This window comes from Zalophus californianus, chromosome 4 (genome assembly GCF_009762305.2).
Source record: "Zalophus californianus isolate mZalCal1 chromosome 4, mZalCal1.pri.v2, whole genome shotgun sequence".
In the NCBI taxonomy this organism is placed as follows: domain Eukaryota; kingdom Metazoa; phylum Chordata; class Mammalia; order Carnivora; family Otariidae; genus Zalophus; species Zalophus californianus.
The window spans coordinates 64,760,103-64,773,355 of record NC_045598.1 but is presented as its reverse complement, the minus strand read 5'-3'; the positions used below and the strand labels follow the sequence as shown (position 1 = coordinate 64,773,355).

Genomic DNA, 13,253 nt, shown 5'->3' with positions numbered 1-13,253 from the left:
GGATAAAGCACCAGATCTATATAATAATGTTCCACTGGCGTTTAAACACTGAATTTAGGTGACTTTTATAACTACCTCTCATTAACATTCTTTTTCCTACAAAAACAAAAACAAAACAGAATAAAGCCTCATCCACTTTTCAATTTAGAAAAAAAAAAGAGACGATTCAATGACTGAACATACCTTAAAGAAGCAACATAAATCATAGAGAGAATTTCGAGGACCCAAAAAGCCCCAGGCGAGGACAGGGCTGATCTGCTCACAAATGGCATAAAAATGGGCAAAAAATCCATCTGGGATCTGTTGGGAAGTAAAGGAGAATTGAGTTATTTTTACCTTCTTGAATTAGCTATCTCTAGCAGAGAAACTTAAATTGCTATCCATCATATGATCAGCTCTTTTTGAGGATAGACCAAGAGTTAACGATGAGCCGGCCTACTAAGGAAGTAAATAAGCTTATAAGTAACTTTTAGAGTCACAGAATGTTTTACATAATTTTCATATCCTAGCCAACAGTTTCAAATGTGCTGAGGAACACTATTTCTTAAGGCATTTTCACCTCATAAAAATACTTCATAAAAAAGTAATCATACCAGTGTTACAACCAAGCAATAACAAGAATGCTATGGTGTTCCTTAGCAGTATAATTTTTAGGATGAATGAGATTACTATGGTTTCAGCTATTAAACAGTTCCATTCAATCACTTAATTAAATTACCTGAAAAAGACCAAAATGATTTTTAAATGACTAAGCACAAAAATATGCTTGTTAGAACCCTAATTTTTAGTTGAGGAACCAGATATTATTGAAGCATTTAATTGTGTAATTACTACCTCTTCTTGTGCAATAATAATACATATAATTCTAATTCAGGAACCTCTCTAAGTTTACTAATAACTTTCTGAATTTCCCTTGTTAAATAAAATCCTGTGGGATTTGTCATACAGCATCAACTGGGGATAACTATGCCTTAAGATTCTGTCTCCTGGAGGGGTTATTTTCTATTTTATAGGCCCCAAAACATCTTCTAAACCTCCATTTAAAAAATATATATACTCTAGCAGCAATTACATTTAATGAGTACTCATTATATTCCAGATGATGTGCTAGGTTCTATTTAATCTAATAAAACATTCCTGAAAAATAGGTCATGTTAACATTGTAGAAAGTGATACATCAGAGGAGTTAAGTAACCTGTCCTAAGTCACCCAGAGCTAACCAGTGAAGGCCAGAAAGTTATGAAGGATGCACTGAAGTTATTATTTAGTCTGAGAGGTTCTGCATATATTAAAATTCTAAATCGCATAGACTCTAACTGTAGTAGAAGTTCAGACAGGTAGAACATGAGCATGAGCTGACAGAAGAGACAGGCTTCCCCAAGTAATAACACGAGCTGAACTCAACAAGAGGTAAGATATATTTAAATACAGAGGAAAGAGTACAGCATTCCAGGTCTAGAAAATAGTTCCCCAAGAGGTGAGATATATAGGTAATCTGTGGATATGGACAGAAGACTAGTCTAAGGTATAAGATTTATGCTAAGAAGACATACAGTTATATATGTTATCATGATTATTATGGAAACTACTACTTATTAAGCTCATTTTTATATTTACTTTTCATTTTATGTTTAAATGAAGCTGGTTGATATTATCTTATTTCATTCTTACACCAAGCCTATGAGGCAGGCACCAATTTCACCTGCAAATAGGAGAACTGGAGGTGAGCTGATAGGAACTTGCCCGAGGTCATAATAGCTAGTTTAAGAATCAAGCCCAAGTCTACAAGTCTGCTCCCTAGCCCCAAACCAGTGGTTCCCAAATGTTAAGAGTTTAGAATCCTGATTTGGAAAGCTTGTTTAAAACACAGGGTCTCTGGAATCTTTTTTTTTTTTTTAATGTTTATTGAATGATAGAGTACAAAGCTCCCAAAGAGGGAAGGGACCTGAGAGAGTTGCCCTCTGGAATCATTTTAAACAAGAATTATTCACATACATGGTCCCCAGAATTATCTTAAAAATTCTATCAGAGCCATTTCTAACCCTAAACCCTCTCTCACATAGTAGAAATCCCATGCATGCCTCAATTTTCTCTACTGAGAACTATACAGAATGTTAAGGAAGAGGAAGAAGGAATTCAAAACAGGGGAAGCCAACCCAGTATCAATAAGTCACTCTTCCAGCTCGAGGGACAGTCCCTATGAGCTGCCATCCCCACTTGAGAACTGACTCTGCAGTTTCTTTGACAGGAGCCTCATATTACCCAAAAAAGAAGTCGAAGGCATAATGAAGTTTACCTTCATCTGTTGCCTTTTCTGTTTCAGCACTGACCAACAACTTGAAGCCACAGCCTAAATATATACAGAGAAAAAGCAAGACTTACATTTATGACTATATAAACTTTGCATTAGGAGTGATTTTTATTAGAAATTCATAGGTTTATGGGTTTAAAGTGTTCAAAACATTTTAACCAGTCCCGGTTCCTTCTATTGTTTGTGAATAAATAATGAAAAGGTATTTTGTTTTTATAAATTTTAAATTAAATACAAAGCCACTGAAGGAAAAAGGCTGAGCTCTGGCACCAAGAAACTTGGTTACCCTATAATTCAAGTCTCAGTTCTCCAGTTCTGTTCCAACGGGAAAAGAGTGAAAATATGTGTATACAGATACACATATACAACGGCTGTTTTATGCATAATAATGAAGACAACACAGTATTTTTTTTTTCTTCAAGAACAGTACTGCTGGAAATAGTTGTGGGTAGAGCTAACGGTTATTCCAATAAAGAACTAAGAAATACAACCTTAATTTAGGTAACCTAAAATACCCAAGTGGATCTTAAGGAAATCTGGCATGGCCCAACTTTGATCAAGGTCACTTTACCAAATCAGTTAAGAAATGGGAGAACATGTAACTTTTATGGTTAAAACATATTTTGAGTGAAAAGTGGATTTATTAAAAATGCTTTAAAATTTAATATCAGAAATTTCCAAAATAATTGTGAAATAGGCAGCTGGAACATTTTTTTAAAGGCATTCTAATTGCAGCATGAATATCTATTTTACCTACTTCCTTCCAAGTACATACTTAAAGCACAACAAAAAAACAATGTCAAATAGAGATCTGAGTACAAAAAAAAACCAGAAACTGAAAACATTCAAAGTATAGGATAGAGTTTAAACCTGTTTTATTTTTACATATGCCTATTTCTTTTACTCCCTTTTTTTTAATTTTTAAAAAATTTATTTTTAAGTACTCAATGCACTCAACGTGAGGCTTGAACTCACAACCTTGAGATCAAGAGCTGCACTGTCTACCGACTGAGTCAGTGAGGCGCCCCTTCCTCCCCTAATTTTTGATAGTATTTGGGAATATAAATCTCCATATCTTCCTCTAAAAAAATACATACTGTCTTTTTACAACTGCTGTATTTTAGGTTAGTCACAGAGACAGTTCAGTTACATTTTTGGTTAGGCCTGATCTGGTCTGAAGCCTGAGTTTGAGACCTGAAGAAACATTAGTCCTCCAGGTAGGCGCAGGGACAGACAGAAGAGCCAAAGGGAATTTCATCTGAAGATGTTGTGTATCATACACATCTGATCCCAGTATCAAAGACTGAGCCGTTTCCACACTAGTCATTGTATAGGCAGATATATAAGTAAATCTTATTGATCTTCCCAGCTCTGACCATTTCTCATCAAATTTAAATGGTTGAGAAAAAGGTAAACCACCACTTACAGTTTCTTTGAAGGAGGAGTTTAGCCAGCGGTTATTTACTACATTCTGTATGGATGTGGGTGGGTTTTCTAAATCTTCAAAGGAATCCATTAATATAAAATCCAGAACAACATCATAAAAATTTAGATTTTTCACCTGCATTAAATTATGAGTTAAAACACAAATTATTGTTACGTAGGGCTGAAATAAAGTCTGAACCAGGGCTTCATGCTTTATAACAGCAGGGTGTTTATAGTTGACTCAGATTATATCCCTGACGAAAAAAGGGGAAGAAGAGAGACAAATATGAAAACAACTCACCACCAGAAACTGTAATTCACGTAACAGCCATTCCTTCCTAGATCCCTTAATCTCTCCTTCACTGCATTCTAGGAGTCCTTTGTCTATGCTTTGCTTATGGTATCCACCATGCTCCATCTGCTTTGTTCTATAGCTCCTGGGATATCTGCTTATCTTCCCCACCACATCATGAGCCTCTTGCTCCTTCATTCAGTCATGCATATCATGCTGTCTTACATGCTGTACCAGGTGCTCAGACTTCCATGGCAACCAAATAAGATGCTTAGAATTTAGTGGGAAAACAGATAGCAACAAATAATGCCACAAATGCACAATTATAAACTGTGATAAACCCAGTAAAGGAAAAAGGACATGGGAATATGAGAGCTTATGATGGAGATTCTAATCTAGACTAGATGTCAGAGAGGGCTTTCTTTTTTTTTAAAGATTTTATTTATTTATTTGACAGAGAGACACAGCGAGAGAGGAACACAAGCAGGGGGAGTGGGAGAGGGAGCAGCAGGGAGCCCGATGCGGGGCTTGATCCCAGGACCCTGGGATCATGACCTGAGCCGAAGGCAGACGTTTAATGAATGAGCCACTCAGGCGCCCCAGAGAGGGCTTTCTTTAGGGAGTGAGGCATCCCAGGTACAGGAAATACCTGTTAAAGTGTTTCAGGTAAGAAGGAACACAGTGGTGTTGAGTTGAAGAAAACGATCGAAAGTGCACTGTAGCCTCTATAGCAAAGGGCACAGGGGCAAGTGGCTGGAGACAAGGAGGAAGGGCTAGGTCCACGTGCATAATTTTGGATTTTATCCAATATTTTGGAGGGGCAGTGGTAGAGGGGAGATGGATGATCAGATTTGCATTTTTTAAAGACTGTTTGGCAGCAGTGTAGAGATTGGAATGGAGAGGAGAGAGGGTGACTGCGTAGAGGATTGAGTAGCCAGGGAATCTGGCAATGCAAAGACTCTGAGGCAGTCCAGGGAGAAAGAGTAGTTACTCAGGCTCAGCGATGCTGGCAGGATTAGAGAGAAGATGAAGAAACTAAAAAGACTGACAAAACTCAGACATAAATACGATATGGTAGGCAAGGACCAGGAGGTGTAAAGGATGAGTCCCAGGTTTCTGGCCTGCACAACTGAATGGATACCAATCCCTCCACCAAGTGAGGGAACACCAAAAAAAGAAAGATCATGTCTCTCTGTCTTTGTACCGACTATTTTCTCTGCCTAGAAAGCCTTTCAGCCCTTGTAAATTCATTCTTTAAGCTTCTGTTACAACAAAATGTTCCAGCCTCATTATGTATTTCTCCTATCCCAGTGCTGAAATCAGCCATTTTTCCAAGGAGTCCTAGGTTCCTTTTAGTGAACAGTGGTACTTAGAAGCCAACCTCTGTGTGCTAGGAGTAATTTTTTTTGAGGTGTTGCTGCTCCCAGACTCTTAGTGAACAGAACTAGGAAGTATTCATATGCTTCTAAATATGCAAACCTTTATATTTATTTCCACATCTTTACACACACACACACACACACACACACACACACACACACAGTAAACTACAAATTCACAGGGACAGCTCCTACTCCAATCTTAGCTTTTTATATCTTCCTTCCCTGAGAGTGCAAAACCTGGCTCCCATTATTCTCAATATATTTGATTATTTGTTTAATCCTGTGTAGCCAATCCCCCACTCCTCCCTCTAAGCTGTCTGCTGTCCCACTCAAAACCATCCCTGCCCAGGCCACCACTCACCTTCCTGGGGCCTTCTTGCTGATGAAAGGAGGGAAGGAGGGAGGGAGGGAGGGAGGAAGGAATGAAGGAAGGAAGGGCTTAAACAACTGTTTTACCCAAAAGTATAAAGACTGTGTTGTTATTGTTTATGACTGTGATAACCACTACTGCATAATTGGTTTTACTGTCATTTAACAAGGACAAGGAAACAGTGGCCTCAGATTATCTAAATATTATATGTACATAATTAAGGGGAATGAATATACAAAAAATTGAAACTTACTCCTCTAGCAGCAAGTTCCATTTCAGTACTATCCCAGTGATCAGTTTGCTCTAAAAAATAGATCATTTCATCAAAAACATCTTCAAACTTCTTTGGATTCTGCAGAAGAAAACACACTTTAATCCTAAACTCAACTTTATAACAAGACCCAAGCCTACAAAGTAAATGAGTTACTTTTCAAGTATGTTTGTTAGATCTTTATTCTATTAAGTAACTGAATTAAAATACATTTTCAAGGTATGTCATATTCACTTGGTTTAATATTTTGTTGTTTCAACATTAGTAAAATGTAAGCAAACTGCTTACTAATCAAATATGTTTGCCTATCTAGGTCAGTCCTTCAGATGAAAACTTGGTTACAGCAGATACTTTGTGATGCTTTTGATGCAGTTCTATTCCTCTTGGAGGAACTCTAGGTGAAATCACTGGGTTTAATCTGTCATGGGAAGGTCAAGAAAGCAACGTAAGATTTGCACCGGGAATTACAAGTAGTTAATATCACCTTACATTTATTTTGCACTTTAAAAAAATTTTGCTTTCCCACTTATCATTTAATTAATGATCATAAGAACCCTCTGACATAGTGTATCATAAATATAATTCTATTATACAAATGAGGTAATTGAGGTTCAAAAGGATTGGGTCAGAAAACCAGGTGTTCAAATGGCTCAAGGAAGGCCTGTTTTACTTGATTTTTTTCTCAACATCTGGACAGACCTTACATAAAGGGAAGTTGTTCCTTACAGTCTTAATGAAGTTCTTATGATTGCTCTGCCCCATTCAGTCCCATGAATAAGAGTAAGAGGCAGCTCAATTTGTATTTCCAGATTTCTGAGATCTACACTATTTCCTGGAACCTCACTGAGCAGGATTTGAGGGAGGTAAGTGAAGAGGTATTAGGAAATAATAGTGGTGGTTACAGGATCAGATCTAATGATAATCCCCATACAACATTCACAGACTTTACAGCAAGCTGGGAATAACATATGAGCAACAACTTGATCAAAATAGTGTTGACTTCATACATAGAAACTAAATCAACCCAAGTAGAAGTCAATGCTCTTTAGGTAATTTTTTTTTAAAGATTTATTTATTTATTTGACAGAGAGAGACACAGCGAGAGAGGGAACACAAGCAGGGGGAGTGGGGGAGGGAGAAGCAGGCTTCCTGCTGAGCGGGGAGCCTGATGTGGGGCTCGATCGCAGGACCCTGGGATCATGACCTGAGCCGAAGGCAGGCGCTTAACAACTGAGCCACCCAGGCGCCCCTAGGTAATTTATTTTTAATATGTGAACCTTTGCCATGATCTACAAAAACTTTTTCTTCTATTAAAAATTCAATGTATTGTAATGTATGGTAATCTCCAGCAATCAACAGTAAAAAACTTGCCAACAAAACAAGTTTACCTTTCGTGCTTTCACAATTAATGCTGATAAAATTTTCCTTCCACTCTCAGCAAGGAATATCCTGTTGGCTGTTTCTGAAAGTATTACCTGAAAAAATATCCAACCCCAAAGAAAAAAGAAACCTATAATTAATCTGAATGGACATCTGACTCTATAGCACATCTACACATAAACGACCCTAATACAGTCAATGCATTGCGTGTGGCCCTATGTCCGCAGGTAGACCACAGAGAAAAGTTGTAATTTACTAAGGTTTTAAAAAGAGCTCTTGAAACCTATAATCATAAAAGATTAAAGGGAAGTAAATATGAATTAAATTCTGTTCAATTTAATATTAGAAAATCCAAAATAAATGTTATATAGTCCCTAAAATGTAGAAAAATAAAGATAACTTTTTTGTTAAGTGATCTTATTTCATTTTAGGAAATCAATGATTTTCCAAGTGATTCAAATACAAAACAATCTAGAAAGCATACTAATTGATAATAAGCGGATTTTTATTTTAAGCAGCCATTTCCAGCATCAGAACACCCTGTTTAACAAAGTGTGGTGGACCTGGGAAGCCATGACAGAGGACAAAGACAAATGAAGGAACTAGCAGGCAGGAAAAATAAACTTAGTAGATTTTATACTTGCCATTAAAAATAAGGATAATAAGAGCAAAGAGCTGTCCTGTTTATATTCAGCTGGACTCTATAGCATGAGGGTGGGGATGAGTGGCTAGGTGAAGTCACTTAATGTTAAAAAAAAAATACCTGAAAAGCCTGTCGAATACAGTGAAGTTTGGCAAGAAAATCACTGTCTCCTAGGCACTCCAACATTTCAGTTCTATGTAATAAACAGGGAAGACAACTGTTAAACTGCATTCAAGATCAAGCCCACTACAAATTTGGACTCAAATAAGGCTTAACCTCAGGACCTTAATATAAAACACATGTCTTTTCAATAATGACAAAAATGTAAAAAAATTTTTGAGCCTAAAAGACATTTCCCCCATTTTCATAAACATCTTTAATAAATATTACACCAACATAGCAACAGCACCTTAATATTTTTCATAAACAAAAGCATAACTGAAATGGTACCTAAGCACTCTTGAGTAAATTTTCCCTTCTTCAACTAAATGCATGGCTTCTTCATAAAAAGGGCAGTGGCAGAGAGACTCTAGACTGTAAGCATGTCGTCCTTCTCTGTGTTCTGCAAGCTAAGAATACAGTGGGTTACAACAGATTACACTGATATAAGAAGAAAAACTTAGAAAATAGGATCTTGCTAACATCAAAACATACTCAATTTGATTAAACCATAAAAATCATTCCATAAGATTTTACAGCTACTGAGCTCTAACTTCACTTTATTTCAAAATTCAGTTGTAAAAATGAGTAAAACTTTGTAACAAGCTTTTGAATTCAACAGCTTAAATCCATAGGATACACAGAAAAGCAGTATCTTATAGTTCAGTAAGAATAACTGAAGATGAAGCATTGAGGGGAAAAAAAGGGAAGGATTTTATCATCCAACGAATGCTTCAAAGTATTAGAACTCACAATTGCAAATGGAGTAAAACTTCCTACAAAAATACTGCAATCTCAGTTTGGCCAATTCTAAGGAATTTTTTCTCATAGCCAGCTCTGACTAACCTTTGTATAACTGAAAAATACTCATGCACCTCTGGCTAGCATAACAACGCTACAGATGAAATTCCAGTCTTCTGACAATTCATTAAAAAATAACAACTGCAAACACTATAGAGTAGCCAGCTAAGCAAGAAAGCTTTGGAGTGATTTTTATTTTTCAATACCAGATGATCCATTTAAATAGCACGCTGTAGGGGTTTTTGTTTTTTTTTGTTAAGATTTTTTAAAAATTTTTAAGTAATCGTTGCACTCAATGTGGGGCTTGAACTCACAATCCCAAAATCAAGAGTTGCATGCTCTACCAACTCAGCCAGCCAGGTGCCCCTGCATTTTTTTTTTTTTAAGATTTTATTTATTTGAGAGAGAGAGAGAGAGTACCTGTGTGCACGTGCACACATGCACACTAGCATGCTGGCATGCAAGCTGGAAGTAGGATGGGGAGGGAGCTGGCACAGAGGGGGAGCGAGAGGGACAAGAAGACTCAGCACTGAGTGTGAGCCCGATGCAGGGCTCAGTCTTAGGACCTGGAGATCATGATCTGAGCCGAAATCAAGAGTTGGACGCTGAACCAACTGAGCCACCCAGGTGCCCCTGTTTTTTCTGTGGGGTTTTTTGGTTTATTTTTAATAAACATTTTTTAAAATTTAAATTCAATTAATTAACATATAACGTATTACTGGTTTCAGAGGTACAGGTCTGTGGTTCATCAATCTTTTACAATTCACAGCGCTCACCATAGCACATACCCTCCCCAATGTCCATCACCCAGCCACCCCATCCCTCCCACCCCCCACCACTCCAGCAACCCTCAGTTTGTTTCCTGTGATTAAGAGTCTCTTACGGTTTGTCTCCCTCTCTGGTTTCATCTTGTTTCATTTTTTCCTCTCTTCCCCTATGATCCTCTGCCTTGTTTCTTAAATTCCACATATCAGGGAGATCATATAATTGTCTTTCTCTGACTGACTTATTTCGCTTAGAGTAATACCCTCTTCGTTCCATCCACACCCTTGCAAATGGCAAGACTTCATTTTTTTGATGGCTGAGTAATATCTTCTTTTTTTTTAAATAGCTTTATTGAGATATAATTCACATACTATAAAATTCATCCTTTTAAGCATACAATTCAGGGTTTTTTTTTAGCATATTCACAGGGTTTTGCAATTAGCACCAACTTTTAGTTCCAGAATATTTTTACCACTCCAACAGGAACTCCCTTACCCATCATCGGTCATCCCCATTTCCCCTTCTCTCTAGCCCCTGGAAACTAATCTATTCTCAGTCTCTGGAGTTTCCTACTTTGGAAACTTCATGTTTACAAACAGTATGTGGCCTTTTGTGTCTGGTTTCTTTCACTTAGCATAGTGTTTTCAAGGTTCATCTATGATGTAGCTGGTATCAGTACTTCATTCTTTTTTATGGCCGAATTGTATAGATATACCACTTCCTTTTTTTTATCTATTCCTCAACCTCATTTAGGTTGTTTCCACTTTTGATTATCATGAATAAGGCTGCTTTGAACATTTGTGTAAAAGTTTTTAATATTTTCAATTCTCTTGAGTATACACCTAAAAGAGGAAGGGTCAGATGGTTACTCTATGTTTAACATTTTTTTCTTAATTTTTGTCTTGAGAGGGAGAGAGAGAGAGAATCTTTTTTGTTTTGTTTTGTTTTTAAGATTTTATTTATTTATTTGAGAGAGAGAGAATGAGAGATAGAGAGCACGAGAGAAGGAAGAGGGTCAGAGGGAGAAGCAGACTCCCCGCTGAGCAGGGAGCCCGATGCGGGACTCGATCCCGGGACTCAAGGATCATGACCTGAGCCGAAGGCAGTCGCTTAACCAACTGAGCCACCCAGGCGCCCAGAGAGAGAGAATCTTAAGCAGGGTGTGGATTCCGACATGGGGCTCAATCTCCCAACGCTGAGATCATGACCTGAGCCAAAATCAAGAGCTGATAAGCCACCCAAGAGCCCCATTGCCAAATTGTTTGGCAGAGAGGCTATACCATGCTCCACTCCCACTAGTGATGTACAATGATTTAGATTTTTTTCACACCCTCACCAATAATTATTATATTTTTAAAAGACTTTTTATTTATTTGAGAGAGAGAGAGCACAAGCATACAAGTGCACAAGCAGGGGGCAGGGTAGAGGGAGAAGCAGACTCCCTGCTGAGCAAGGAGCTGAAGGGGCTTAATCCCAGGACCCTGAGATCATCACATGAGCTAAAGGCAGACACTTAATGGACTGAGCTGCCCAGGCGCCCCTATTATTATCCATTCTTTACATTATAGCCATTCTATAATTAAAAACATCTTTCATCTCCTTACTGGCCTCTATTTATCTTCTTTGGAGAAATGCTTATTCAAATCCTTTGCCCATTTTTTTTTTAAAGATTTTATTTATTTATTTGACAGACAGAAACACAGTGAGAGAGGGAACATAAGCAGGGGGAGTGGGAGAGGGAGAAGCAGACTTCCCACAGAGCAGGGAGCCCGATGCGGGGCTTGATCCCAGGACCCTGGGATCGTGACCAGAGCCGAAGGCAAGACGCTTAACAACTGAGCCACCCAGCCTTTGCCCATTTTTAAATTGGGTTATTTGTCCATTTACTGTTGAGTTATAACCATTCATTATATATTCTGGATATGTGTCTTTATAAGACACATGATTTACAAATATTTCTCCCAATCTGTTTTTTCACTTTCTTGTTGGTGTCCTTTGAACCACAAAAGTTTTTACTTTTGATAAATTCCAATTAATCATTTTTTCCCCCACTTTTCTGCCTTAACTTTTACTCCCTGCTCATGCAGAACATCAAGGTCATCCAGAGGTGAGGAGTCAGGGACTTCTATAGTCTTTTCTGGACATATGTACAATCCTGCACATGCCTGTGCCCTTCTAGATTCCCAGGAATATGTTGGAACTTTTCAAAGCTCCCTGTTAAAATCTCATTGCCCAATTTTTCCTTTTAAGTTTTTTGGTCAGCCTCTTATTAGCCCTCACTGGTATCACCACCTCAGGTAGCTACAATGTTAAACAACTGCCACTGATTGTTTTCAACAAAGGCCACAGGGATAGGACTTTCCTTTGGAGCAAGCTCTAAATCAGATCAAATAAAGATTAAGTCCTGAGAATGGAACTTTGCAGGGAGCTGCCATATAGGTCAAAATATAATTTTGTGAAACTCCAAAATCATTAAGTTTCTTTTAGTGGTTGTCAGGCCTGGTTTTTGCAGTTTCCACAGTTGTGAGATTTTTGGTTTTCAAGCCTATGGAAGAGAGGGGGATGGGAACAGATCAAGTTAAAAATCCACAAAGTTCACTGTTGTTAGGGAGATTCAACCATTTTTCTTGAAATAAAAAGCCCCTTGAATTTCTGAAATATCTTTCATTAACATTCAGAGTTCTTAAAATTTTGATTTTGACAATTCTTGCCAGTGTTTTCATTGCTTTTATGGAGGAGATTTTTGGAGACTGTTACTCTATCATTCTAGAAGTATTTCTCCATGCTGTGGTTTTGACGCTTCATATGCACCCAGTGCTGTGCTAAATGCGTTAACTTGATAATTTGATTTAATCTTTAAAACAATTCATAAAGTAGGTACTGTTATTATCCACATTTTACAGATAAAGAAACAGAGATTCATATTAGCAGGAACTTGCCCCAAGTCCCACAACCAAATGTTGTGACCACAACCAACTTAAACCCAGGCATTTATTCCAGAGCTTATACTCTTAAATATCAAATTACACTCCCCCATCAGCCTTCTCCAAAAACCCAAGGAGAAAGAAGTTTAAGCATCAGCAATATTTAAGATAGTATAAATATGGCTATTAGGTCAGAGGCAAAAAAAAAAAAGGTAAACAGAAATGACAATATCTGATATTATATATTCTCTGCTTTAATATTTCCCCCATATTTTAAGGAAAACATATTATGCTAAAGGCAATGTGCTTCTGAGGTTTAAAAAAATGAATACATTTTAAAATAACTTAGAAATTCTTTAGATATTAAATAGTTTAAAGTTTTGTACCACTATCAACACAAATAGGATTTATGTTCACATGCTAGTAGGGAAAAATCTTAAGGAGGAAAGTGGGACTCCAATTAAACTTTCTACGTAAAATAATTTATATTAATAAGAAATGAATAAATCCAACAATGAGAGATTCCAGAG

At 37.4% G+C, this 13,253-nt stretch overlaps 1 protein-coding gene across 7 annotated transcripts in view; it reads right to left on the bottom strand.

Moving 5' to 3' along the window:
* The window catches only part of MIGA1 (mitoguardin 1), a 91,677-nt gene that overhangs the window by 8,547 nt on the left and 69,877 nt on the right, over window positions 1-13,253 (bottom strand). For 6 of the 7 annotated variants that reach the window (XR_003524196.2, XR_003524197.2, XM_027619024.2 and 3 more), the window contains exons 9-15: window positions 8,525-8,643; window positions 8,195-8,267; window positions 7,440-7,526; window positions 6,034-6,132; window positions 3,738-3,872; window positions 2,297-2,350; window positions 184-300 (exon numbers count right to left, since the gene is read on the bottom strand). Coding sequence is in view for 5 of the 7 variants with exons in the window: in XM_027619024.2 (XP_027474825.1) it covers window positions 184-300; window positions 2,297-2,350; window positions 3,738-3,872; window positions 6,034-6,132; window positions 7,440-7,526; window positions 8,195-8,267; window positions 8,525-8,643 (684 nt within the window). In the remaining 2 variants the exon portion in view is untranslated. The remainder of the gene's footprint in view (window positions 1-183; window positions 301-2,296; window positions 2,351-3,737; window positions 3,873-6,033; window positions 6,133-7,439; window positions 7,527-8,194; window positions 8,268-8,524; window positions 8,644-13,253) is intronic. The other variant, XM_027619060.2, reaches the window with a different exon arrangement.